The 27,209-nt window shown below is 35.9% G+C and overlaps 1 protein-coding gene across 5 annotated transcripts in view; it reads left to right on the plus strand.

Moving 5' to 3' along the window:
• Nucleotides 1–27,209, plus strand: part of LRBA (LPS responsive beige-like anchor protein) — a 373,617-nt gene that overhangs the window by 237,454 nt on the left and 108,954 nt on the right. For all 5 annotated transcript variants that reach the window (XM_064416678.1, XM_064416675.1, XM_064416676.1 and 2 more), the window contains exons 41-44: nt 8,565–8,682; nt 9,649–9,751; nt 10,957–11,072; nt 12,877–12,989. In XM_064416678.1, the coding sequence (XP_064272748.1) occupies nt 8,565–8,682; nt 9,649–9,751; nt 10,957–11,072; nt 12,877–12,989 (450 nt within the window). The remainder of the gene's footprint in view (nt 1–8,564; nt 8,683–9,648; nt 9,752–10,956; nt 11,073–12,876; nt 12,990–27,209) is intronic.

Genomic DNA, 27,209 nt, shown 5'->3' on the forward strand with positions numbered 1-27,209 from the left:
CTAAGAACATTTCCTCTATTTTGTTGTCATATCTGTATTCGGCTTTGGTTTACAGTAAATGAACTTGCACTGAGTGGAGAAGGGCTTGAGCAGTGAAGGGTTTTATACAGATCTGTACTATCTTTCCCAGATTCTGAGGGCAAGAGGGAAAACTTATTCAGTACTATATAGAGTCCTGGGCATCCCAAATGAGGCAAATGTACATCAGCCCCTGCAGCTTCCGCACTTTACTTGAACGGGGTTTGCTTCCTGCAGCACTTGAGAGTCTCTGCAGCACAAAGGTGGCATTGAGCCATTTTTCCATCCACACCCTTTTGCAAGGGGCACCTTGTGTGCCACATCTCTCACAAAACACAGCACAAAATCTTCTAATGTGAATGGCTGGCTTGGCAGCTCTGGAGTCTGACTTTTCTCCCTGTCTTCAAGACGCACATCTGTTCTTCTGTGTATGGGCTTGCTTCCCATTAATGAGCTGATCAGATGCAGTGTTTCTTGATGACTGGTATTCTAGCTTCCTGCCAGATGTGTGGGGGAGTTTTTGTTTTTGTTTTGTTTCTGATGAAGGGATATGAAGGTCAGCTTACAGGTCACTGATTTGAAAAAAAAAAATCCTTTTTTTGGCATTGAAACTTATTTTTTCATTGCCCATTTGCTTTCTGCTCCTCCTTCTGCAAGATCAGATGGAAACAGCAGACACTGGACAGCTGCCAGTGTTGCAGGTGTAGTGGTTCCTTCTTGGTTGTAGTTGCTGCTTCCACTTGCACGTGTTCTGACTGGAGAGACCTTTGCTGGATACATGGAGAAGCAGCCCATGGGGGAAGTCATATCCTGAAAGTGGTGAAATAGGCAGGTGCAGGGCACCAATGGACATCTGACATGACTATCCTCATTTGCTGTTCCAAATACAAATTTGAAGAGACATTTATAGCAAACATGAACCTTATTTTTCTAAAACAGAGCCTCCCCAGGGCAGTGATCACAGTACCAGCCTGACAGAACTCAAGAAGTGTTTGGACAACACTCTTGGGCACAGGGTGTGACTCTTGGGCCTATCCTGTGTGGGGCTGGGTGTTGAAATTCAGTGGTTCTTGTGGGTCTCCTTCCACTTAGGATATTCTATGATTAAAAAAAAAAAAAAGGAAAAAAAGAAGAAAAAAAATTCAATGTCTAAATATCTTTAAGAGACAGAAAACAAAGATGGCTCCTGCATTGTTTTCTGTGCCCTGCCTTTGAGATTATTGCTCCTTTTTCTTACATTTCACCGTACATAGTAAGTAATACTGCTGTGGATATGAGCTGCTGTGAGTCTGGCAGTTGTCCTAATTTTTAGACTCTGTATTTGTTAAAGATCAACCAATAGTCTGATAAAGGCTATCCTCCACGACTTTTCTGCACTAGGATTTTTATAAAAGGAGAGGGACCAACCAGACTTTAAACTTCCAAAAACTTAAAACTTAAGAAAAACTCAAATCTACAGCCTTTTTGTCATTATATATATATATAAAAAATCTCTGCTTGTTTCCTTTTCACTATTTTTCTGGCACTTCCATCTTTGAACAAGGGATAGCTTTTTAGGACTTGTTTTGAAATCCTTTTTTTAATTGCAATAGTGTTACAACATCATCACATGGTTTTGAGCCACTAGTCCTGTGTTGTCTTACTTCTACTAGGAAACTTCCTGTACAATTTATATTTTCAAAATATGGATCATGGTCATCCTTATCACCTCAAAAACATACTTTTTTTTTTCTTGTTGGGAATACCAGATTATGGGGAGCATGCTAAAAGCTTTTGAGATTAAGATTTAAAAGCTTTCTTATATTATAATATCCTTTTCAATAATAAAACATTTCCATAATGAATTCAATCTGAATTTGTACTTCATTTTTTTGTTAGCCCACAAGGAGATGGGAAGAGAAATTAATTGATCAGTTTTTGCAGAGTAACAATTTGGAACATCTAAAGCTTGCTGTTCTTTGTCTTTTAGTTTTCTGCATTAATAAACTTGAATGTGAGCTAACTAACAAGGTAGCAACAGTTGTGGTGGTACAAAGTTATGCACCAAAATAGGAGAGCTGTGAAGGACACAGCTCTCCTATTTGAAGCTCTCCTTTTTGAAGCCATTTAGACACCTGCTTCTCAGTTGGATAGATAAAAAGGGATTTTTCCCACCTAGTTTCCCAAAATTCTGTGTCAGACAGGGTAATGATCATGTAATGCACCACTGCATCATTCATTACTACAAAGTCTTAATGCTGATAATACTTAATTTCAGCATTTTTGATGCAAATTCCACTATTTAATATCATCAGCTTCTTTTGACAGTTTCTACGCAGTGAGATATAACTTCATGGAATTCTGCTCACTGATGCTTAAGCTCTCTTCTTGAGCTTTTGCAGGTAATGTCATTTTCTCAATGTATAAAAAATTAAACCAAGCTTTGTTAGTATTTGCACTGTGTCTGTTTAACTGATGGAATTCATTGACACATGAAATCATGAAGTTGCATGATTTAATGCAGTCCGAAAAGACTAGGTTGAGTTATTTCTAAATGATTGAAAGATTCTTGGTTATGATTTGTTGTCTGTATCATTTTACATACCAGGTATATGAAGTCTGTATATGTATGAACATCAGTGCTGTGGCAAATAGCATAAACAGGTAACCCTGGGAGAGGAAAAATGTTGCTCTTCTCCAGGTGATGTAAACATCTGTATGAGCCTTTTGTATGTGTTTCTTGAGGAGCAGATCCAACTAGCTCTTAAATCAGAATGTAACTAAATCAAGATATCAGTCAACTCCTACAAGAATCTGTGAATTCCTGCAATTCTGGCTCCTTTTTTTTTTTTTTTTAATCATAAATAAGCCTGCTGTCGTATTTTGCAAAGAAAGTAATAATTTTATGTCCCTAACCTTGCAGGGCTTGGACAGTCACCCTAACCTATAATAATTTTCTTCTTTTTGAACTTCCACTATCTAAGGCTGCATAATTTGCCTTGCATAATTGTCTTTAGCAATCAGAAGTTCCTGTTCTTTGGGTTAATTAAATGTTTTCTGATAGTGGTAATGAACCCCTGCTCTCTAAAACCCAGCAGGGTTAATCAAGAAGGAAAAAAAATGTTTATGAGACCCAGTTGAAGGAAGTAAGAGAGTTGGTACTAAATTTGCTGACATTGTATGAAGGTGTATGTGAAGTTTTTAGAACCATGTAGTCAAATCAGAAAAGTTTTTCATGGTTTTCTGAATTTCAAATTCTGAAATACAGGCTCCCTCAGTAATTTTATTTCCAAGTTCGATTGGGATAATCAGGAAGAAGGTTACCCATAGTTAGTAGAAGACCACGTTCAGAAAATTTAGATTGCACACAGATTTTTTCACACTGAAATACAGCTTAAGTGACAGGATAAAGGGAGAATACATAGTTGTGCATTCCTCGATTTTGATAATCTGGGAAGTATTTTTCATGCTATCATATATGTACTGGTCTGAGGTGTGTGACTGTTAGACTTTATTATTCCTCTTATTTCCAAGCACATGATGTTTCTTTTTTCATTGTATAGAGAGAAATTCTTTCAAAACTGAATGGATCTAGAAACAGAACTAAATCCTGACAAAAGATTAAACTATTTTCAGGTTCTGAGGTCTTAAGGTATTTTAGGCTAATATAAACAGCATAATGTGAAATAGGAATTTCAGTTTGTGGTAAATCTGTCTCTCCCCAGCAGCTTCAGATAAAATAATTCTATCCTTCTCGAGCACATCAATTTGCTAGTCGGTGGTTCATGTATCAAAGAGCATTCTGTGAAAATATCAATATCATTGGTTAATATAAATGAAATTAATTTTTAAAGCTGGGCTAAAGGTTGACATCTGAAAAATTGCATTACTTTGCAGAAGAGAAATTTCTGTCTTCCAGTGAAATTTCAGGTCATAAGGGCAAGTAATTTTCACAATCTTCAATGGGAACCAGTGAAATATGAACTTCATTGTCACCTAGCCCCAAAGCGATAAGATAAAATGAGCTGATACATCATTTGCTGTGGTTTTATCATCTCCTTCAGTAATTGGAAGAGAAAACATAAGAGTCCTTTACCACCCCCCTCCCCAATCCCTTCACCACCCACACCCAGGCATAAGCCATTTTGCTCTGATCAATACAAAGGTCACCGAGTATTTATTTATTTATTTAATTTTTTTATGCCGGGTAAAACTGTCTAGTGGAACATTAAAGTAATGAATATGTTTAATTGAGTTTGTCACCCATGAAAATGCTGAACAGGATTGTGTAACAGACTGTGCATGCTCACAGGGGGACTGGTTGGGAGGCTGCTGCTCACTGCCTGTGGATTTCAGTGGCTGATTTTGTAATTTTCTGAGATTTAAAGCAAATGTCTTATTTGTTGTTTCTTCGAGAAATCTAAAACAAACCAATAAACAACTCTAATTTATTGAAGAGCATGTTGATATTTAAGATTGTTAATAATCTGATCTGATTCCCTGTTAATTCAGTTGTACTTAGACATGTTTAAACAAAGAGCAGAGTCAGACTCTTTCACTGTGAATCCTGCAGCCAGGAACTAAATAATACCTGGGCAGTAGAATCCAAGGGTCCTCAGATGCAAGGCTGAGGTTAAGGTAGAAATCCAAGTTTCTTGTGAACTGAATGTCAGATTTTGTAGCCTCTTGAGTGCTGTAATTTTGCCTTCCTGAGTAAAAATGACTCCAAATGATCTAGAAGGTTGCTAGAATGTATTTATAAATTTTATGTCTCAACTGTAATCAAATTAGAATGTAAATGAAATGCTCTATGTTTTTATTCAGTGCTTTGTTGTTTTTTTTTTTCTTTGTCTTGCATTAGAACTTATTTAAAATTAGACAAATGTGCATCAGCTTTTAAAATAAGCTATTTAGCTTTTATTTTACTCATGGCAGTTAAGTTGGCTGGCATATTAAAGTAATATAATTATTCAATTACTGTTTCAGTTCTATAACCCATTTACAGGCTTAATTACTTCTAGCCTATTCACATTTTCAAGATCAATAGTACTTTTCTCTAAAATAAAATAAAATATACAATAGCTGATTGGCTTGCTTAACAGGTAAAGCAAAATGTTCATTTAGTCTTCACTAAAATATTACTTTTCTAATTCAGGAGGCGGCTGTAGTGATGGAGGTGGTTTTTTAACTATTGCATGAAGTCTTTTATAATAGACATTGTTTATGATCAACATTCAAGGAGGGTTTTGAAGAAAAGGTAGAATGGGGAATTTGTATTAAAAACTGAAAAATGACAGAATAGCTTCCAAGTAAATGAGCATTTTTGGGGGTGGGGGGGTGTGAAATTAGCAGATATATGGCTGTAAATGGTGAGCACTTATTTATGTATGATCTTCATTTGTGGTCAGCACTGTGCTACCTGAGTTTTCTTGCAACTCTGATTTCACAGTCTCCTCCAAGCAGAATTTGAATCTGGCTGTTCTTTACTCACTGATTTCTTGGGGAGTTTCTGACAGCTGTGCAGCGTTGGGGCCATCAGCATGAGTACAGCGGCTGAGCACAGGTTTAGACCTTCATTTCTAATGCTTGAAGGAAAAACAGGGACTTCATTCAAAGGGGAAAGTAATTTTGTGTTTTTAGTTATGTTGTCATGATGCTTTTCTGGTGTTGCCAAAGAACAGTTTGTCTGATGAGATTTTGGAAACTGTAGAACTTTACAGTTGCCTCATTTGTTTATGTGTTTTTAAATGAAATGGTAAACAGTATAAATTGTCTTTTCTCCTGTAAGGTGTTGTATCTTTTGAAACAAATGAAATGTGCGGTAGATTGAACTTCAGTCTGAGGTGTTGAATCAACTGAAACCCTGTAAATACTTTTAAAGGCAATACTATTTCTGCAGATTAAATTAAATTGTACACTCTCATTAGTCTCTGCTCCACAACTTGCTCCAAAACTGGTGGTGAGAAAAGGCAGAAATCAGTTGGTTTTAACCTCAGAATATTGTACAATGGTATGAAGAAGATAGCTGTTCTTAAATTCTGAAGTGGAGCTCTGTGCTGTGTGGCTTATGGGTGAAAACACACAAATGCAAAAATAGTCCATGAAAGTTGTAGTTCTGATGTCAGAAGTGATTTTAAAAAAATTTAAAAAAAAATGTTTGCCAGAATAAAAATACTGAATTTGATTTGAAGAGCGAGCCAGTTCCTAATAATGTTTTCTAGGGAGTGGAAGGCTGCGCTGGCTTTCCGTGAGGACAGGAATGTGTTCGTCCCGCGGCCCCGGGATCGGCCCCGGGCGCGGCCGGGAGCGGGCGGCGCTGCGGTTGCCATGGCGGCCTGGGCCTCTGTCTGGGGTGCTGCCCGCAGCTCCAGAGAGCGCCGCGTCCCAAAGAAGGGCTGCCCCAACCTAATCCAGTTTTAATTGAACTCCTGAGACTTTGAAGTGAGGCCGCAGAGCACGCACAGCCTGCTGCAGCCCGCAATGGAGGCCCTGCTCGGCCCGGCCTCAGCTGCTTGTGGCTCCTGATGAGTTTTGTTAACGAGTGCTTCAGAGGATGGTTGCAGCAGTGGCTGTGGTGGCTCTGGGGTGCAGCTCCGCTGTAAACCCTCTCCCTCTGAATTTGTTACTTCATCTACTTTGTTGGCTCTACGAGGTGCACAATGCAAGCCACCTTGCTCTTTTCAAGCTGGTGCTTTTCCTTCCAGTCTTAAGGAGGCTGCAGGCAGCGAGCTCTGGTCCGCGTGCGGGGTTTGCAGTCTCCCAGAAAATGCTCACTTCACAGGGTAAAAGGAGTAATTACTGGTTTTACTCACACTATCCACATAGTGAATGTTTGAATTTGCCAGGCACAGACCAATGGGGACAAACAGACTGCTGGGTTTTAATTGTTGCAGAAAAGTGGAGGTTGCCACATTGTTGTCTGTCTCAAAAAAATCAATCATTGCAGTTAGAAGCTCCAATTTCACGATCATGAGATGGATGAATACCAGCAAAAAGTACTAAGAGATTTCTGTGCATGAGCGCTGCAACTTCGTCTCCTTTGTTACCTCTTTTGATGTTGCATTCTTAGAGAATATTTATATGCGTGTGACAAAAAGCAAGCCCAGTGGCTCTGAATAGCACCACAGAATTATACAAATCTGCCAATTAGTGTGGATGGGTTATGGGTATACTATGGGAAGCGTCAGTGTGGCCCAAGTCTGTTAGTTCCCCAGTTTCAGAAATGTTCAGCAACCATTGACAATCTCTGTCCTTTCATCACATTTCTAGAATTTTGTACTGGAATAATTACGTAGATTTTTCCTTCTCTTTCTATGCGTGTGTGTGTGTATGTGTTTGCTGGGAGAGAAGCTGGCACTTGTATTAAGGTGAAGATGATTTGCTTTGTATGTTCTGATCTGTGCTATCAGCTTTTGGTTTGCCAGTCTTGTTTGCTTTTAATTCACAAAACTGGTACAATATTTTATGCTGTATTGTGTAGTGCTTTTATAATGGTGCATCTGCTTTCTGTGCTACAAAAAGGCAGGTTTTATTTGTCAATATATGCTAGGCAAAGCCTCCTTTGTTAAAAACCTGTAAACAAATGATTGGTTTAATTAGCAGTCTTTGTTATGTTAAGGACTTGAATTTCACTTTTTTGTTTTTATATACAATGTATTACTCAAGTGAAATTGTGGTAGGAGTGATGTTAACAAGGATTGCACATGAGTCTCTTTTTCTGTGATAGTTTTCTATTAAGTGCTTTTGTGTTTGCTAAAATTGACAAATCTCATATAGTTTGTTAACCTGAAGTAGAGAAGTGTCCAGTCTCTCTGTCCCTTAACACTTACATAATTAAGCTTTGAAACGGAAAGGAAAAAGTGAAGCAACAAAGAAACAAAGTGGCTGAGGACTGAAAATGGAATTAGTTTGAATTGTGAAGGCAGACTAAGCATCTGTGTCTGTCAGATGGGATGACAGGAATTGTAACAAGTTACTTTGACAACCGCTTACTCCATAGAGAGATTATGCTGAGTTCATTTGCAGGTTTGTGTTTAACCTTAGCTGACAAAATGATACTTAACCTCTTACACAGCCAACCTTTCTAGTTCCAGAATTAATGAACACTGCCTTAATGATAAACCTAAGGAACATTTTTTTTCTTCAAAGACATTTTTTCTTGCTTATTTGTTACAGGTCTGTTATTACAATACTGAAAGAAGTGCAGATCCATCTAATGCTACTAGAAATACATTTCCAAATGCAGTTTTATGCTTTGCTGACATGCTGAACATTTAATAATGTTTTTGAAATTCTGAAACTGTTATGAAAAATAGACAGATGTCTTTAAAGGAAAAAATGTAAGCAAATGTTTAGAATATTTGGCACAAGTAATTGAATTCAGAAGTACAAGAAATGTATTAGAGATTTATAGCACGATTTGAAGTTTGAGAATATTTTAATTTTGCTGCAGGTTTTGCATGTAATTGGTAGAATCCATGTTGGTGGGTCAAAGAGTTTCTCTTTTGCAAGGTATTACCTGTCCAGCTAACATATTTAAAAACATACTTTCTGTCTGTTTCTCCTAGATTCTGGCATATACAGAAGGACTCCATGGAAAATGGCTCTTCTCAGAGATTCGGTCTATCTTTTCCCGACGTTACCTCTTGCAAAATACAGCACTGGAGATATTCATGGCAAATAGAGGTACAGTGAGCTTAAAGAAATGACAGGTGTGGATGTGGGGACATGTGCATTCTCTTTGGATGTCTAACCACATGGATTTGTGTAGATAGAGAAAGGGTTTGGATTAAATGTATCAGTGTTTAAGTTAGCATTTTTTTGTAATTCAGTTTCTCCTTCCAATTCTTTTTTCAATGATAAATTATGATCAAGCATGGAAACTGTGCATTATCAATGCCTCACTTTCATTTATATCCATGTGTTTATTTGGCATTCTCTGAGGACTCCTGCTCAAGACAGTCCTACCTCTGATCTGTTATGCATGAAGGATTTTTTGTGTTCCCTTGGAGTGTTGATAGTTGTTAGTTGTATGCACCAAGAACAATGGAATGAAAGAATTTCACTACTGGACCAGACCAGTGACTGCTATGACTTCATGCTGTATTTAAAATGTACAACATTGTTTTGGTAATGGTATTGTCCAACAGAATATTAATCACATGCATAAACACTTGTACTCTCTGAAGTCATAAATGGCTACTGGTGATACCATAATTAGGTTGTTATTTAGACTTTTATGTTGCTTTTTCAGAAGTGTCATTCACATGTTTCAGACAAAATAGGAAGATAGTATTTTGAAGACTATTTCTAGAAAATATCTAACAAGTAAATTAGTAAATGTGTGAACCATTAATACATACATTTTAAAATTAGTTCTAGACAGGCAATCTGTGCATATAAGTTTAATTTCTTTTCATAGAGGAAAAAAAAATCGAAACCTTGTAAGATGTGCAACAGTGACAACTTCTGTTGAAATTCCTGTTGGTGATATATAAAAGGAGTTCTGGAAATTAAAAAAAAAAAAATCTGGAGCAACCTGAAGGAAACTTGTCTGATCTGTTGAACACCTGAGCTTAGGCTTGCATTGTGTTGGTTGAGAATGCCTAAAATGTGTAAAATCATGCTGTATTTCAACTCTTGTACTCACAGTGGGTGTCATGTTCAACTTCCCTGACCAAGCAACAGTAAAGAAAGTGGTTAACTGTCTGCCTCGGGTTGGTATTGGTACCATCTTTGGATTACCCCAGACCAGGTATTTTACAGTCTGAGTTAATTTCATCTGTCAGTTCTTAGAGTTGTTTTTATTTTCATCAATCCAGCCGACATGGTTTGAAGCATTTATACTTCTGGTTTACAGAACATGGAGCAGGAAACCCTTAGGGAGTATCTTGATTGTTGTTACTTTAAGTTTTTATTTTAATCTATTTCTGTATATAGAAATGGAGTTAAAATAGTTTGGGATGTTTTCTGTTGTGTTTTGTAGTTTTTTTATAGAGTCCAGAAAAAAAATAAATCTCTTGGATTGCTATTATAGCCACTGTGTAAGAACATCAGGATTTCTATTTACAGAAACAAATTATGTGTAAAAAATTTTAAATGTACATTCAAGACACATTTGCTCAGTATTTCACATCCATTTGTACTGATCAATATGTTTGCAACATAATGTAGGTTATTTAAAAAAAAACATCAGTTACAGTTTCCTTCAATGGTTTACCAATACCTGTAAAGATTTTTTTAACTAAAATTATGTATATGTATTTTTTTCTTCCCTAAGTGATGTGGGTTTGGTATTTACAGATGTTTTTGTTATGAACAAAACAGTCTTGGGAATTTTATGATAAATTCTTCTCTGTTTGATTTATCACTCCAAGAAATGACTTTACAGTCTTCTTTCACAAACATTAGGAAATCTGGCATCAAATTCTAAAAGTTTGAGTTATTTATGACTAACTCCCCAACACTGCCCAGAATTTAAACCTCAAGAGGATGGACTTCATAATGAAATTCTATCATCTTATCATTGTTTTCCTTTTTTCTTGAGGGATTTAAAAAACCTCTCCTTAAAGATGACTTGATTCTTATGTGAAATTCTAAAAGTATTGTAATTTTCTTATTTAATGATATTCCATCTCTAAATCTCCAGTAACATATTTCTTTAATACATCAAGTCATCATGGAGCAGCTGAATTTGCACAGCTGTAAAGATTTCTGTTGGAAGGTTTTCAAATCTTGACATACCCAGCTGTCAGATGCATTAATTCTTTTTATTCTTATTAGATTATAAAACTTTAAAAATGAACTTCAAGTATCCAAGTGGCAGTTTGATCTCCAGAGAAATCTAGCACAGACCTGGTAGAAAGAATATGTGAACATGACCCTAAAAATCAGATTTGTCAAAAAGGAAGACCCACCAGGTTTTCTCATTATTTTTTTTCCAATTTTCTTTGTTTTCAGACGCATTTCTTTGGCTAGTCCACGACAGATCTTCAAAGCTTCCAACATGACCCAGCGATGGCAGCACCGAGAGATTTCCAACTTTGAATACTTGATGTATCTAAACACTATAGCAGGTATTGCTAATTACTATACATCCAAATTACTGTAATCACACAGAAAAGGAGGTAACCATGGCACAGTCTCAGCAGCCATGGGGCACAACTATATTTTGCTCTTGTAATGAGCAGTTTTTTCTGTGTATGATTGTATCCTGAAAAACTTCACAAAATCCTCCTAAACTTACTTTTTGTTTAACCCATCTTAGCCCATCAGCTTCTAACCAGCTGGGATTCAGTTTACTAAGTGGAGGCTGACTGTTGGGCCTTATGACATCCCTTTTATTTTCCAACTTATTCTGTCCTCTGAGCAACTTAGAAAATTTCTCAATTTTCAGCTGTTTTCTGTAGTGAAAGGTCTGTTAATTCCCTTTCAGGCTTGGCTCTTGCAAACACTATTGATACAACAAATGCCTGTGCTTGCACTAATTGCATTTTATACAAATGGTCACTTTTGGTGCTTTCTGTAATCAGTCATCAAGTCAGAGGTGCCAGGATGCTGACAGATTTTTAAAAGTAGGGGTCGATCTGCTTGCCTCGTTACTGCTCAAGCTGAATGAGGCACATCATGACACTGTTTTCTATGGCTCTAATGAATGACCCTTTTCAGCTTTAATATATTATTGAAATAATAAATTGAATTCTTATCTGTTTAGTGTTTGAGGTTAGAAGAAGCAAAAAGATAACGTTATGGAAAGAGGTAAAGTTGACTTGCCCATGATAGGGAGTTAAAAGAAAGATAGTTACCCCAGTGTCATGTAAGTAGCCTTGATCCTCAATAACAGGTAATGTGCAATAAAGCCAAGTGATTAGGGAAAGACTGTACCATTTAAAAATTCAGCAAACCACAATGGAAAAATACTGAGTGGTGTAAGAAAACTGGAAGAAGAAAAACTGTGGTGGAACTTTAGAAAATGTTTTCTGACAACCTTACAGATTGGATTGTAAAATAATATTCTTGGGGGAGAGGTTAAAACCTGTCTTTGGAGACTTCTAAGACCAGGGTGAACAAAATCTCAAGGACATACTGATTGAAGATGATATGAATGAATAAGCCTCTGCAACAATATGATAAAAAGAGACAGGATCCATGTAAAAACTGCATTTTAAACTCAGAAGCCAGGCTTTGGCTTTGGGGTGTGTATGTATGCATGGTATATGTTTATTCTAATTGAATATTTTGGTTTTACTGGAAGAAGTGTATTATTTCCATCTTAGATGCATGAAGATGCACACGTGAACCTGTGTGCAGACCAGATTTTCTGTCCTGGTAAATGTTGGCCTATCTGTAGATGGACAATGGGCAAGGATGAATTCCCCTCAAAGTGAATTCTGTAGATGAAACAGTTATTAATTGAAAAATTCTTCAGTCTGAATTTCTGAGCTGCTTCATTCTTCGTTAGCATATTATATCTAAGACATTATGTAAAAAGAGTGCTTTAATTTTTAGTATCAACACAAATCATTGACCCTCCATTTTTGGACGTGTTTCACCTTAAGGAACAGAAGACAAGATGATGTAAACAAGGAGAGGAGAAATGTGTAGGAAATGAATGAATTTAACTGTCAATCTTACTGTATGCAAAAGAGTTTACAATTAAAGTGAAATGGGCTGAAATGTTTTAGATTAAATACTAGCATATTGTCAACTTTTCCATTATCCTTTCAATAAAGCAAATTAGAATATTGAAATAACAGATCTGAAATAAACTGCAGTTCTTTCAAACAGCTCATAAAGTTATATTATTGTATCTGTAGAGATTGGTATTTTAGTTAAATATAACTCTTTATTCACAGTGGGCTTTTTTTGGTCGTTTGTCAGGGCGAACTTACAATGATTTGAATCAGTACCCTGTCTTCCCTTGGGTTATCACCAACTATGAGTCAGAGGAGTTGGACCTTACACTTCCTAGCAACTTCAGAGATTTGTCAAAGGTATTGGTCATCAAATATACCTTTATATTTTTATCATAGTAGTTTGCAGTCTTGTAAACATTTTCTATGTTTACTACATTAACGTTTCCTGTACAACCATTAACAGTGTTTAATTTCTTCATCTGTGTACTGATAATAATAATCAGATTGTGTAAAAATGAATTATTAATGTATTCTTATTGCCTCTAATTGTATCAACCTAATAATTGTTGTTGGAAGGTGCTCCTAGAAAACAAAGACATTACATTTCATTTCAAATTTTAATGAAGTCAGAAATGCTGAGGCTGTTAAAGAATAAAAATTAGCCTTTTTCTCTTTGTTTTTTTTTTCTTTTCTGGTGAGAATTGTACTTTTTTTAGTAGCAAACCTTGTGATACCATTGTATTTTACGTACTTTTAAATCACTGCCCATATTCAAATGATTAGAAAGTTCATTTTATCACTTCCTCTGTGTACCCCTTCAGGTGTGCTGGAGTAATGCAGATGTCCTTTGTCAGAAAGATATTGGCAGGTTTGAACAACTTTTCCAAACAATTCCTTTCTGGCAGAGTAGCCTTGTGAGTTTTTGCAACAGTCCCCCCACCGTTTGCAGATTCGATATGCAGCCTGCTTGTAGAGTGTGATTATTCTCTTGCAATGCTTTCCCAGAAGGGACTATTTCATTTTAAAAAGCAGAAGTGTCTCTCATTTTCTCTACAAGGACTGGGTGCACTGATCAGCAAGCAGGATCTTTTTCTAAAAGGTAGCTTTTGTGGGACATGGTTGGCATGTGCAGCAATATAGCTAATTAGTAGAAAAGGTAAGGAAAGTATTTTAAATATAGCTTCCTAAAACAATCTTATATAAATGGGTAATTTGCTAATAAAAATCCCCATGGAAATATAGCAGCTTTAAAAGTTTTTGCTTTCAGTTTGCAATTGATTAAAGTAAACACAGGTCTGTGAAAAGGTTTAATTACTGATTTAGTTTTTTTAACCTTTAAAAAGGTACTGTATAGTCAGCAAATCTATAGACAAATAAACACACATATATATACACACATATATATGTGTATATATTTTTGAATATGTGTGTATATATATATTTGAAGACTGTACCATGCCTTTTGGATGTGTATATGTACACATTGAAAGCCAAAGTAGAGTTTCTGAGGTACTATTGTTGTAACTTTTCCTAACAGTGTTACTCAATGTGAAGAAGTCATTAACTCTAAGGTTTCTAGAAAGTCTGACTGACACAGATCCACATTCATGGATACATCTGCTCATATTTTATATTTTAACAAATTTTTAAAAGGTAAACTTTTATTTATTTTAAAATAATTTTGGTGGAATTCCATAAATGCTATTTAATGATCCCCTAGCCAGAAAGTATCTGAAGGTAGTTTACAGCCAAAAATAACTATCACCAAGCTAGAAAACTCTTGTGAACTGCACTTAAATTAACATGGAAAACTTAAAAGTAATGTTAGCCCTGTGTAGCTTGAGTTAGTGCATAAATTAAGGGTACTAATAATTAATACATTAATTGGTGATGACATGATTTTTGCAACCTCATTTTCCATTAACTTTTGTTACATGAGGTTTCTGCAAAGATCATGTCATTGCTGAAATAGTTGAAGACAAGGAAAAGAATTCTCCAAGTGCTGTACTTAGGAGGGGTCTGTTTTAATTGTATTGTCTTTGAAAAGAGTCAATTCAATCAGCACTGTAGTCCTGGTCTTTCTTCCTCCCTGAAACAAAACATATTTTCCTCATTTTAAGTTGGGTATGGCACTTACCTCCATTTGAGAGGTTGGATAGCAAACCTGCTCTATTTATATGTGGGTTTTTTATTAACATTTACTGGTTATATGGATTTCTCTGTTCTTGAAAGTAGTCTTTGAGGAGGATTGCTAAGGGTGTTTTCAGTTCTGAGGGAATCTTTCCATTGCTGGTGCTGAGGCAGGAGATTACTCAGGTTTCATCTCTATCTAAATTCAACCCTCTCAAACATTTGCTGGAAAACTGGGAGCTTTAAACAGCACATAATTATTGCATATTTGTACACACACAATGAGAGTCTTTATACCATACCTCTTTCAAATAAAGCAGTTTAACTTTTGGTTACTGTTTTGGCCGTTCTAGCAGTGTCAACTCCATGTAGCTTAAATGTTAAACTTCATGTCAGATGATGAATTTGTGATAAGTATCTGGAAGACCTTGCTAATATTCTACTATGAAAATTTGTGGATGTTATATATACTGTGATATTTTCATTCTAGCATTGTTATCTTGGGGGTAATGGTTCCAAATATGTATTGTAGCACATCTATGCTTTTGCACTGCAAAAAAAATTTTAAATATTTAAAGGTATTTCACTTAAATGTCTACGTGGTTTTAACAGTAATTTATTTCCTTTCCTTTTGCATGCCCAGAAACTCATCACAGTTTAGTGCTCTGTGTAAAGAAAAGGAAAACTTTGATTTTGATCTGCTAGAAAGGTAGTCAGGTCAATATATTTTTGGTTTTTTGGTGCCTAAGACAATGAAGAATTTACTTTAAAAAAATTATTTAGAAATTGCAAATTGTGTCAAATCTAAGTCATAGTTTTTTTAAATGTGGCAGCTAGGAGTCCACAGTTAGTACAGATTTAAACAACTGCAGAGTGCAGGTTAAACCAACATTTTATTTTAGCAGCTTCTTCCAGCACTGTTTTGAACATCAGTCACACAATGATAAACCAAAGCAACTGGAATGGATTGTGGTTAATATTGCTGTCAGCCTGACAAACGCTCCTGACAAATGCCAGGAGTGCACTGCCAGTCTGTTACCCTGCTTTGACTCAAGTGTTTATTCCTTAGGAGGTGACTATGGTTTGGAATGAGTATTACATATTATATTTATAGTGGTATATATTTTATTTATGCAACAGGCACAGTTTCCCACCTGGACATGTGGCCTTTTCTGCATTACTTATGTTATTCATAAGCACATTCTTTTCCTTATTCAGTGGAAGCAATAAATTTCATTGTATTTCTGAACTTGGATAAGGAAAGAAAACAGAAGTAAAAATACATGGCAAATACTGAGATGGAAGCATGATTTTATACTCTCAAAAGTTTGTTACTAGATCTTGCTGTATGCAATGAGCTGTTGATAATTTTCCTTTTGTAAGGCACCACATTTGCCTAAGATCATAAACTGACACTACTGGAAGAAGAAATTTATGCTACTCTTAAATCTTCTTTTCTCTGCAGTATAGCTACATGTGTACATAATAATATTTTTATTAATATTTTTATCTATTCTATGCAGTATTTGCTAAATCATCATCAATTTTATAGGGGCTGTTATGCATGTAATGACTTATTTTCCAGTCAAGTGTACTAAAGCAACAAATAGCTCTCACCTTAGTGAAGTGAGGTGTTTAATTGGTATGTGGGAGCCACTAATATAAAGCACACCTTGACAGAACAGAAGTAATAGATTTTTTTTTATTATGAAAAATTAAAGTAGTTTTGTTGTTCTGATGTCAGCTTTGCTGTTGGGTGTTCTTCAGCATGCCAACCTGAATTCTATTGCAGGATGTCCATTTCAGGAGCACAAATGCACTGCATATAAAACTTGTGCTTCATATTTTCCCTTGTGTGGAAGCAGATTTGGGATGGGCATGAAATTTCCTTAGTTATTTACCTCTTGGCAAAGAGATAGAAAGTAAAAGATGGTTTGATGTGAACCTATTAGAGTTTTGCAAAATTTTAAAAGAAATCTTTTTGTCTGGAGAGGCATTAAATCCTGTATAGATACTCTGTGAATCAACTGCTTTCGTGTGGGAAATGTAAATTACATTTTATTCAGCTCATGCTGAATGCACACAAAAGGAGTGCAGTTAAAACTGATGAACTCACTCTTAAGTATAAAGCATATTCAAAAACTGGACATAAAGGGAGGATGAGAAGAACAGTGTGAGAAATAACAAGAGTAGGTGTAATGGCAGTGACTTATTTTGATAAGCAATTACATCTGGAATTTAGGCACTAAAACTTTTGAGGCGTGGCACTGCTCAGCTTAGCACCATCCTGGCTTCCTTGCCACTGATATTTCAGGTAGGAAATTTATCAACTGCATCTGTGGCAAAAGATTCCACTTAGTTAAAAAGTATTCCAAAGTCAGGCAGGATATCCTCAGAGGGAAGGTACAAATATTCTTCCTTTCAGGGTGCTTCACATGAATCCCTGCTTAAAGCAGGACATTACAGGAAGTAAAATATTTCAAACTTTGTATTAGAATACATGGTACTTACGAGAAGGTCCATTAAATTTTCTAGAATTTTGGATATCTCAAGAAACAGTGTTAGTGGTATTAATGCCAGCCTGAATGATACCTGGGATATCAGTGATATCTGAAAAGGAGACACATATTTCATTATGAATTTTTTAGTCCAGTATGGATTTTAGTATTTTTAGGATAAAGTATATTTCTCAGATTTTCTCCATTTTTAGATAACAAGTTTTCATGGGGCTTTTTTGGTGAGACACAAGTTGCTTCTTGGAAAAGAGGAGCACTTGATACTCTCTAAAATGTAGGTTGACAGAGCTAAACATTTGACATAACCACATTGGGACAAACTTTTAGGAGAAGGGAAGCATACAAACAGGAAGTACTTGGAGCAGAACCTTTCTTGTGTTGGTTCCATTTAGGAAACCATAAAAGAGCAAAATCTAGCTAGGAGAATGAGGACCCTCTTTTCCTGATCTTGTTTCCTTGCATACACAAAGACCTGAAAAGGGAAGGTGGGAAGAGAGTTGGAAGGACTGTCTTTGAAGGAAGCTGTGCAAGATTATTAAGTTCACATCCCATGACAGTGCTAGAACTTTGGACTATTATGGGCTTTCTTTGTTCAGGTTGGATGATCTGTTTTGTAATTAGAAATAACACAAACTAAAGTGTTGAGTAGTCTGTTATATTCCCTTGAAAGTTTTGACTTAGTAACATCATTTTTTCCCAGTTCTAAATGGGGAAAAGTGTTTTGTGAAACTCTGGAATGCCAGTGACACTCAGACAGATGCTGTCATGGATGAGCGATAAAATGGGTTGCTTATCCTTCCTGACAGCTGAGCTGCTGTGCTGTATCATTTCCGGAAGGACGCTTGCCAAAATTGGGAGACAAAGCTGCAAAGGGCCCCGTGGGTCTGTGGCTGATGTGCCACAGCCCTTTGTCCCTGTGTCCCCAGCCCGTGTCTGCAGCACCACGGTCAGGGACCCTCCCAGAGCGAGCCTCGTCCCCGCCAGCCTCGGCGCCTTGGGGTTCAGCACCACGGACAGGGACACCCGAGACTTTCGGGGAAAACGCAGGCATGGCTGCGAGGAAGACGGATTTGTTTAAATTAAGTAGCTACTGGCTTGTTAAGGCCCACTTAGACATGATCCATAGAGACACTGAACTGTTTGGATTTTAGTGTCAATTTCTTGTTTCACTTTAAGGACAGAGATTGGTATTGCTGGCCAGGAGTCTGTGCACAAGTCACAAACGGGACTGCTGTGGAACACACCTCGAGCTGTTTATTTTCCAGCATCAGTCTGATTACATAGTTATGGCAATGAGAAGATACCAGCAGCTCACATCCTTGATAGCAGACAAAGAACTTAATGTTATAACTTATTTTAAAAGTTTTTTGACCAATCATACAAAGCAAAAGCATATTGACAGTACTTCTATCCAACCACTAGAAGCACATGTGCCTTTGGGTAAAACAATGCTTGCTTATTTCAAATACAATACCTGCTTGTAAGCCTTAAAATACAGTGCACAGAGCTCCATTATTAAGCTTAGAACTTCCTAATATCTTGCTAGACATACTTTTCTGTAGCTTAGGGGGTTATTCTAGACAAGCATTAATACACAGAGCATTGTTCTATTTGTCCTTACTTTTCTACTTCTTATATAATTTTTCTGCTGACAAATCTTACGGCTACTGCTTAGCTCTAATCACAGTTCTGCTCTCTCTGAGGCCTGCCTTTTGCAGCTTTCCCAAAACCCTCTGATTTTAAGGATACCCACAACTGAGTTGATGTGTTGATTTGAGCTTCATGCGGCATCTGTCTCAGGACCTTTATTCTAAACAAACATGTGATTTCCACAGTGGTCTGTTTCTCCACAACTCCTGTGGAGACCTGCTGAGGCTGGAACTTGACCCAAATGTATCTCTGAGATGACTTATTAAAACATCCTTTCTGAAAGCCTACTCTCAGTGCAGACAGATTTTTAAAAACATATTCTGGTAATTTATGATGCTGATGACAGTGTCATAACCATCCTTTTATAGCATCACCTTTGAGTTTTTTTTCTTGTCTTTAGTTGGTTATTCTCTGTGTCATACCACCTCCTCTAAAGAGTATTACAAGTGGATGATAGAATGCTTCTCATTTCCATTCTTACTTTCTCTTTCATATTCTCTTCCCACTACAGGCTTATTTTCTGTTGCAGGAAGCATACTATTTGTACTTCAGATGCATATATCAGTTTCTAGGATCACTTAGCTATCTTCAAACAATCTTTTCAAATTAAAAAAAAATTATTTAGCTATTTGGGCAAAAGCCAGGTTTGCAGGATCAAAAATAATCATTTTAGTAATAAGCCTAATGATCTTAATGTTGCTTTGCCTCAAGGAGGAGTATTGTTTGGAATGTAGAAATTTCCAAAGATAAGAAAAATTATAGCTCAAAATTAACCATGGATTCAAAATGATATTCTAATTTTGTATCTGCTGTTATTGTCAATCTTGCTCTTCTTTCAGTTTTAGGTGCCCTGGACATATGTCATCTTCCAATTGGAAATGAACTGAAGGATGTTCATGACCTTTTAAACAGTCACAAAAAACCATGGGGCACATGTCTGGTCATAAAATCTACTAGAAATCAAAATAAAGTAATTTCACACACATGTCTTGGGCCACAGACATTCTAAATGTGTGTTTTCTGTCTTCCTAATGTAAAGTGAATGTTATTCTCTTGATACAGTCTCTCTTCCTTTTTATATTCACACATTTGAACTCAGCAGATTATGGGTGCTACAGCACACATCTGTGTAACTCGGATTTCTGAACAAGCACGATGGTGGCCAAGTTAAAAATTGTACTCATATGGGTAATGAATATGGGATTTTTTTCACCTAACTGGAGCTGTCTAAAACTGAGTTGGTCAAACTCTTAGGAGCAGGAGGCCTCTTGGGGTCAAACAACAATCCAGGCTTAAAAATAGTGGTCAGAAAATGAGATCATGGTACAATAATGATCTTTCTTTAAGGAGGAGTTTAAGGTAGTTCTCAGGCTGTGGACTTTGATGCACACATCAACTCATCTTTCTAAAATTGAAACATCAACAGATAAAAATATAGATCAAATGAGGGAAATCAATTAAAAAATACTAAGAAAAGATGGTATGATCCTAAAAGTTTGAGGTGACTAGTTTAATAAGATTAATTAAAATAATTCAGATATTATATCCAGCTTCACTTGAAGATGCCTCAGAGTCATAAACCCAAGGTTTGTTTCCAAAGTGGGGTGGTCACTGACATTCCAAAAGTTTGTTTGGTACATTACACTGTTCAGCATAGATGCTGATCTTGAAAAAGAGTGTGAAAAGTGAGCTGATAAAACTTTCTTACAATGCTCAACTGTTGATGGTATTGAAGGTGATGGCTGACTAATCAGGAAATTTTATGAAAGAGGGAATAAGATGATGGATGAATTCACCTTAGGAGCAAAGCAATGCATGTGTGAAACAAGAGACATTGATGGTCTCTTAGCTGTTTGTATTCAGGATTGATATAATCTGAATGGAAAAGTTTTATGAAAGAGTACAGATTACAGTAAAAAGCTCCTTATACATTCCCAAGTATCCCTTTCTAGTCTTCTGCTGCTCCTTTTCTCAGGCTTGGCACATACAAGTGATAGAGAATAATGTTTATTTTTTGTGCCCTGAGAAAAATCTGCAGCAAATGTGAATTTGTGTCAGCTTTTGACTTGAGGTTCTTTGCTCTTAGTACAAACAAAAAGGATTATGTTTTTAGTTGTGATTGTTTTATGTGGATCTGGTGTTAGGTACAATGGCAGCTGTTTTCTGTGGCTTGTATGATGTGTTGGCTAGGAACATGGTCTGTAGAAGAAAGGCAAACTGAGAATGTTTTAATCTCCTGCTATGACTCAAGTGCATGTGACTTCTCACTTAATCCTACTTCTCAAAATCCATAGAAGTTTTGTTTGTTTGTTTTTTAAGCAAACGAATAACAGTGCAGGGTTTTCTTTGACTTGACAGGTTAAGTCATGGAAAGTGCATGCAAATGTTATCTATCTATCTAACTGGCAGGGTTATTTTCTAAGACGATACCCTCCTCACTGCCTGCCAGCAGCTGGATTTCCCTCATGATTCCCAGGGACATCCTGTTTCCTTTCTCCCTGACCTCCTGGAAGTGTACAACACATACCAACTGTCTTCAGTTTGGTTTCCCAGCCGTTTTAAAGTTAATACCTCAGGTGCAAAGTGTGTGACACATTCAGTTGTGCTAGTTGTGATTAAACCTTACTTCATTAGTGTGTCCTTAATTAGTTTGCAGTTCAGCAGTGCATTGTTTTGCAATCTGCTACAGGTGGTTGTAACAGCATTGGATACTATTGTTGGTAATGTGAAGGCATGGAGATTTTTCTTTTAAATTCAAATTCCTCCAAGTTTTTAGGTGACCTGAAGCATATCCTGTCACTGACCTATTGCTAAAACATCACTATTATTGCATAATAGGGTTTTGTCTTTTTCATTTTTATGCTTAACATTAGCTTATGACCCATATTTTTTAACTGTGAACTTTGTGAATCTTCTGTCCTTGGCATCATTAAGTATTATTTCTATTGACATGTTCAGAGAGTCTAGTTATTATACCATCTTTAGATCAGTTTTTCCCGACTGTTCCTGCTGTCTCAAAGGAATATGCGTGCTCTTAAAAACATCTGAAATATAAACCATATGTACAAATACTTTTAATTTGTATGCACATGACCTTTTTTTTTGCTTATGCTCCAGCTTTTATTGAATTCTCAGTTATGAGAATAGAAATTGGAGTATTTAAAAGTTTTTAAAGCAGTGATGATGTGTTTATATCAAAATAAGTAAAGTACACTCACTAATATTCATAACTATTACAGTTTTAACATTGTGTATACAAGTTCAACTAGAGAATTCCTTATTGAACTAAAGCGTTCAACTAGATAATCCCTGATTTGACTAAGAAAATACATGAAATTCAAGTAGCTGCTCATGTTCTTAAGTCACTAAATTATAATTAATAATAAAAAATAGCATATCAGAATTATTGTGTATCATTGAAATGCTTACTGGGGAAGAATAAAAAGGTTTTGTCAAGTTCTATCCCTTTGGCTTCGGGTAAATTTTGATTTATGCAAATTCGTGTATCCCCCTCCTAGCCTAGTCTTTGATGTAGATTTTGGGAAGCATCTGCTGTGAAACCAGTGGTTTTTTGTAAATGAATTGGTAAGGACTGTTTTTCTCCTTGATGAATGGTTTCCATTTTTTAAATCTTACAGCTGAAGGACACTGGTTGATCAATGAAGGCAGCTCAAACAGAGCAGCAGATGATTGTGTTTGTTGTTTTCTTTGTATATAGTTCTTTAATTAATTTGTTAGATATGTATTAAAAGTAAGATGCCCTCTAAGAAGATGGGGCCTAATTTTTAAGAAAACCATAGCCAGTTTTCTGAGAGGAAGAATGGTGAGGCCCAGCAGTGAGTGAGACTAGGTTGTGAGGAGGGAATAGCATTTTTTGGCTGTTCTCAAACCCAAAAATGACAGATGAGAGAGTAATGATCTACACCATATGAGTTTATTCCCAGATATTTCCCAGCTGACCTAAGTGAATAAAGTTTGGGTTGAGTTAAACCCTTTCATCTTGTCTTTTTATCTCTGTTGGGGAAAAAGAAATTTTACTCCATGATCAGGATGTCCTACTACATTGTCCTTCTATGACAATAAAACAAGTATTGGCTAGTTCAGTCAATTTTGTGTTGGTGACACACAAAGTAACTAAGCAAGGTCTGAGTGCAGCAGAGGTTCCAGCAGTTGGCATATCTATGGAGAAAACCAACAATGAAACACTGAACACATTTCGGTTTCCTGAATGTTAGAGTACGTTGAGAAGTGGGCAAACAGAGAAATCTTAAGGGTGGAAGAAATGTCTTAAAATGGAAAAGCTCCACTTATTATGTTTATTAAAAAGCCTAGTTATAGTCTGTAAGTATCTTTAAATTCAGAATATACTGGGCAAGTAGAGACTTTGTACTACGTCAGAGAGAATCTCAGTAAGATCTCTTTGATAACATATCAGTAAATTCATAACCAAACTGGAATACATATAATTTTTAGAATGAGGGTAAGAGTTATCAGAAGAAAAATCTTCCAAGAAAAGTAGCAGATTGCCCATATCCTCAGGAGTCAGATGCCTTTCTGGAAAGCAGCTTGGCCAAATGCAGCTTGTGCTGTAATCAAGTATGAATAGCTGAACTCAAAATTATATAATGCAAAGGCATTTAACCTCTTGTCACACAAGCTCAAGGCTAGATGACATGACCTAAGGGTCCCCCTGGTCCTTTAGGCCCAATATGAAAAATATCAGTAATGAAAACCAGATAGTCATCTTGAAAATAAGATATGTGGGAAAGAAACATCATACTTGGCAAGGATGCTACCAAACATGATTCAATAACTCAAAAAATTGTATTCACAGGAATACAAATACCTGGTTATATGTGGGTAAGAAAACAGTGTAAGAAATCACAAAGAAAAACACTTTTTATTTTTTCCCCTATTTTTAATTTTTTAAATTTATTTTTTAATTTCTTTCCTTTTTTTCATAATGAAGCTGTGAAATATTTGGAGCAACACTATTTAAAATATGAAAGCACATTAGATAGGAGTAAAAAGCACCTCTTATTTTCTTAAATGTAGGACTGTAAATAGTCATATAGTAATTCTTTCTTTAGAAGATTTCAATCTGTTTATTTAAAATCATTAGCAATTTTCCAAAATGTATATATTCTTGAACATGAGTGGCAGAGTCCAGGAGAAATTCTGCCTTTTGTAGAGGAGCAGTGAACATTCTGCTTTCTTTTGTTGGGTGCAGTGGGGCCTCCTCTGAAGCAGAGGCAAGGTGGGTCAGTGTTGCAATGTCTGGCACAGAGCAAGAGTAAGAACTAACAAATAAAACAGTACACGACAGTGTCTGGACGTGTTTGACAGAGTAGATTATAAGAGTCAGTGTATTTTCTCAGTTATTTTTCAGCAAACCATTTTTCTTTGTTATGCTTCAAAGGAAGCAAGCAAGCTTGGTCCAAAGACTGAGATTTACTATATGCAGTTCTTGGTAAAAATGTGAAATTATTTATTTTGATGTATTCCTATATTTGAGAATACTTGAAAAAAAAAATCAAATAAGTTGTTTTGTTTTGTTAAGAAGCCATTCTTTAACTTTCATAACTGTAGCACATGTTGTTACAAGAACCACTTTGGGCCAAAATACAGGTGGTCATGCCTTGGGAAAAGTGAAACCAAACCTACCTTACCTCAATTCTTGCCCCACTTTGGATCATCTTTTTAAATGGACACCAACTTGAAAACCACACACATAATTAATTTTTCAATATGATTTGAAAACTTCACAGCCATCAGTGATTTTGTTCTTAATTTTTACTCCTATAATCTCCTCTACTGTTTTTGCTCATTGGAATTTTTCTCTCTCTACTTTTCATTTTTTTTCTCTCCATCTAAATAAACATTTTTTATTGGTGAACTAATATCTGATTTTCCTCTGAGAAAAGAGGTGCTGCAGATAAAATATGTTCTGGAATTTCAGGATATGAAATTCTTCCTTAGAACCTATAGTGAAACTGTTGAGCAGTGTAAATTTGTGGTCTCATAGCTACCTCTAGCACAGCTTAGTTTAGAGTTCCTCTTTTCCCCTTGGCATTTACTCACAGGGGAGGGAATACAGTGTGTAATCATGATTCCCTGTTAATTTTGTGATGTGAAATAACTGAGAAATTTTAATTAATTTCTTCTTTTTTTTTCTTTCTTCTGTAGTTAACTGTGCCCAGTGCAGTGTAACACAGTAGAATCACCTCATCCTTAGAAGCAGTTGTCAGATAAATATGGGCCTGCCTGGTAGAATGTATTAGCCCAATACATTGTCTCCATTTTATTATGAAGCTGCTGGGGAAGCTGTGATATACAGCACTGTCATTACAGATCTATTGTTAGAAGGGCTCTACAGTCTTCTGTGCACTGCCATTAATTTATAGCAGTAAACAATATGTAGCCCTCCAACTGCAGCAAAGCAGAATCTTTTAATGAGGTGGATGTTATTACCACAATAAATCAGTGCATTCGTGTAATGTATAATTCAATGTGTGTATTCCCACTGTAACTTCTCTGAGTAAGCTGATAGTGTATCATTGTCAGTGCACAGCTCCACAGTTCTTTTTTTTTTTTCCCCTAAGCTTTTTTCATTTGGGGATTTTTTTTTTATTTGCTTGCAAATAAATGTGACATGTCTTGATAGTTGTCCTGTTGCAGGCTTCAGAAACCAACTGTAACAATAACAGCTAAAATCAATACTGTGGATTCTGGCTATATAGATCTCTGCATGATACCTTTTTTTTATTTTTTTGAAAGGAGAATGGAATCAATTGTAATTGGGTTTAGCTTTATATTCAAGGAATGTAATTCTATAACTATTGATTTGGGCTATACTCATTTGGAGAGTAATAATAGAGGCAGATAAATAGAATACATAAAATGTTACAGAACCATACAGCACAACACTGTTCCTATTTTTAATTTGTATAATTTGTCTACAAATGACCTTTTTTTTTTTCTTTTTCTCCCTCAAGCATATCTGAGCCTTTAGGGAAAATCAGTACAGATGGAGATTCCAAAATGGTTCTTGTAACAAAGAGACTTCTTTGAGTCACTTTCATACTTCCCTGGAATAAATTTGCTAAATCAGATAAAAATCCTTTTATACAGGAACAACTTCTTTTAAAGGGTTATATTTCAAATTAGTGAACTGCAAAAATAGTAATTAACCTAAGATGTTTTTCTTTATCCTACTGCAATGTGAAAGCTGCTCTAAGTAAAAAAAGATTAGATTTTAGGTCATTCAAAGATCTAATCTGTCCTAGAAGAGAAAATACTTTGAAGCTTGTATGCCAAATTTCACATGAGCTGCAAAGAAGAATTATTTGAATAATCATAATATCAGTAGCAGAGAGAGTTTTTCACTTTAACTCTGCTGGAATTAAAGATGAGGTTACTGATACTTTTGCTCAAGGACTTATAGTTTTTCCTCACCTTGTAGTGTATTCTTAAGTATATTTATTCTTGAAGAAGAGAGAGAAGGAATTATTGTTTCATGTTTATTATTTGCTTATATTTGAATGCACCCATTGTCCATACAGATGAACATAATTTACACTAATAACATACCAACAGTGTGCTAAATCTGTATACAAAATTGTGTTGCATAAACATTTTGTATATGTATCCAAAGATATTTTAGAGCTCTCACAGCATTTTATATGTGGAATTGCTAAATTCACTTTTGGGTTTTTCAGTGATTTGTGTGACCTATACTCATGTTTTTTCAAATCATTTATACAAAGGTCTGCTGAGGAAATGCACAGCTATAGATAACAAAATATTATGTTTCCTACTTTTAAATAGATCCCTGGGTGTTTATATTCTAGGTAAGCACTGAACAAAGAATGGTAGTATTGGTTAAAGTGTGAGAGACATTTTTAGTCATACATACATTGTTTCTTTTATATCAATATTGTATATAGAAATTCTGATCTTTCATTTGTCTATTTCAAAGATTGAAATTCTATGAATTAAATAAAACTTGGCTTGAGGTGGAAAATAGAAAGCATAGAAACAAGAATAGCAATATCAAAATTCCAAGCCCACTGTTAATATTCTGCCACGCCATCAATCACTACTTTTTTCTCCAAAAAAATGTCAGAAAAAATGTTTCTCAGTGTTGCTTACTATTTGCTTAATAGTGTATCCAACATGCACACATATCCACAGGCACCCAAGTTAAACAACACTTTGTCCCAGACATTCCACTGTGAATTGGATGGAGTCAGTGACTTGAATCAGCAGTAAATGGAGCCTG

Source organism: Passer domesticus, chromosome 4 (assembly GCF_036417665.1).
Source record: "Passer domesticus isolate bPasDom1 chromosome 4, bPasDom1.hap1, whole genome shotgun sequence".
Taxonomy (NCBI): Eukaryota; Metazoa; Chordata; class Aves; order Passeriformes; family Passeridae; genus Passer; species Passer domesticus.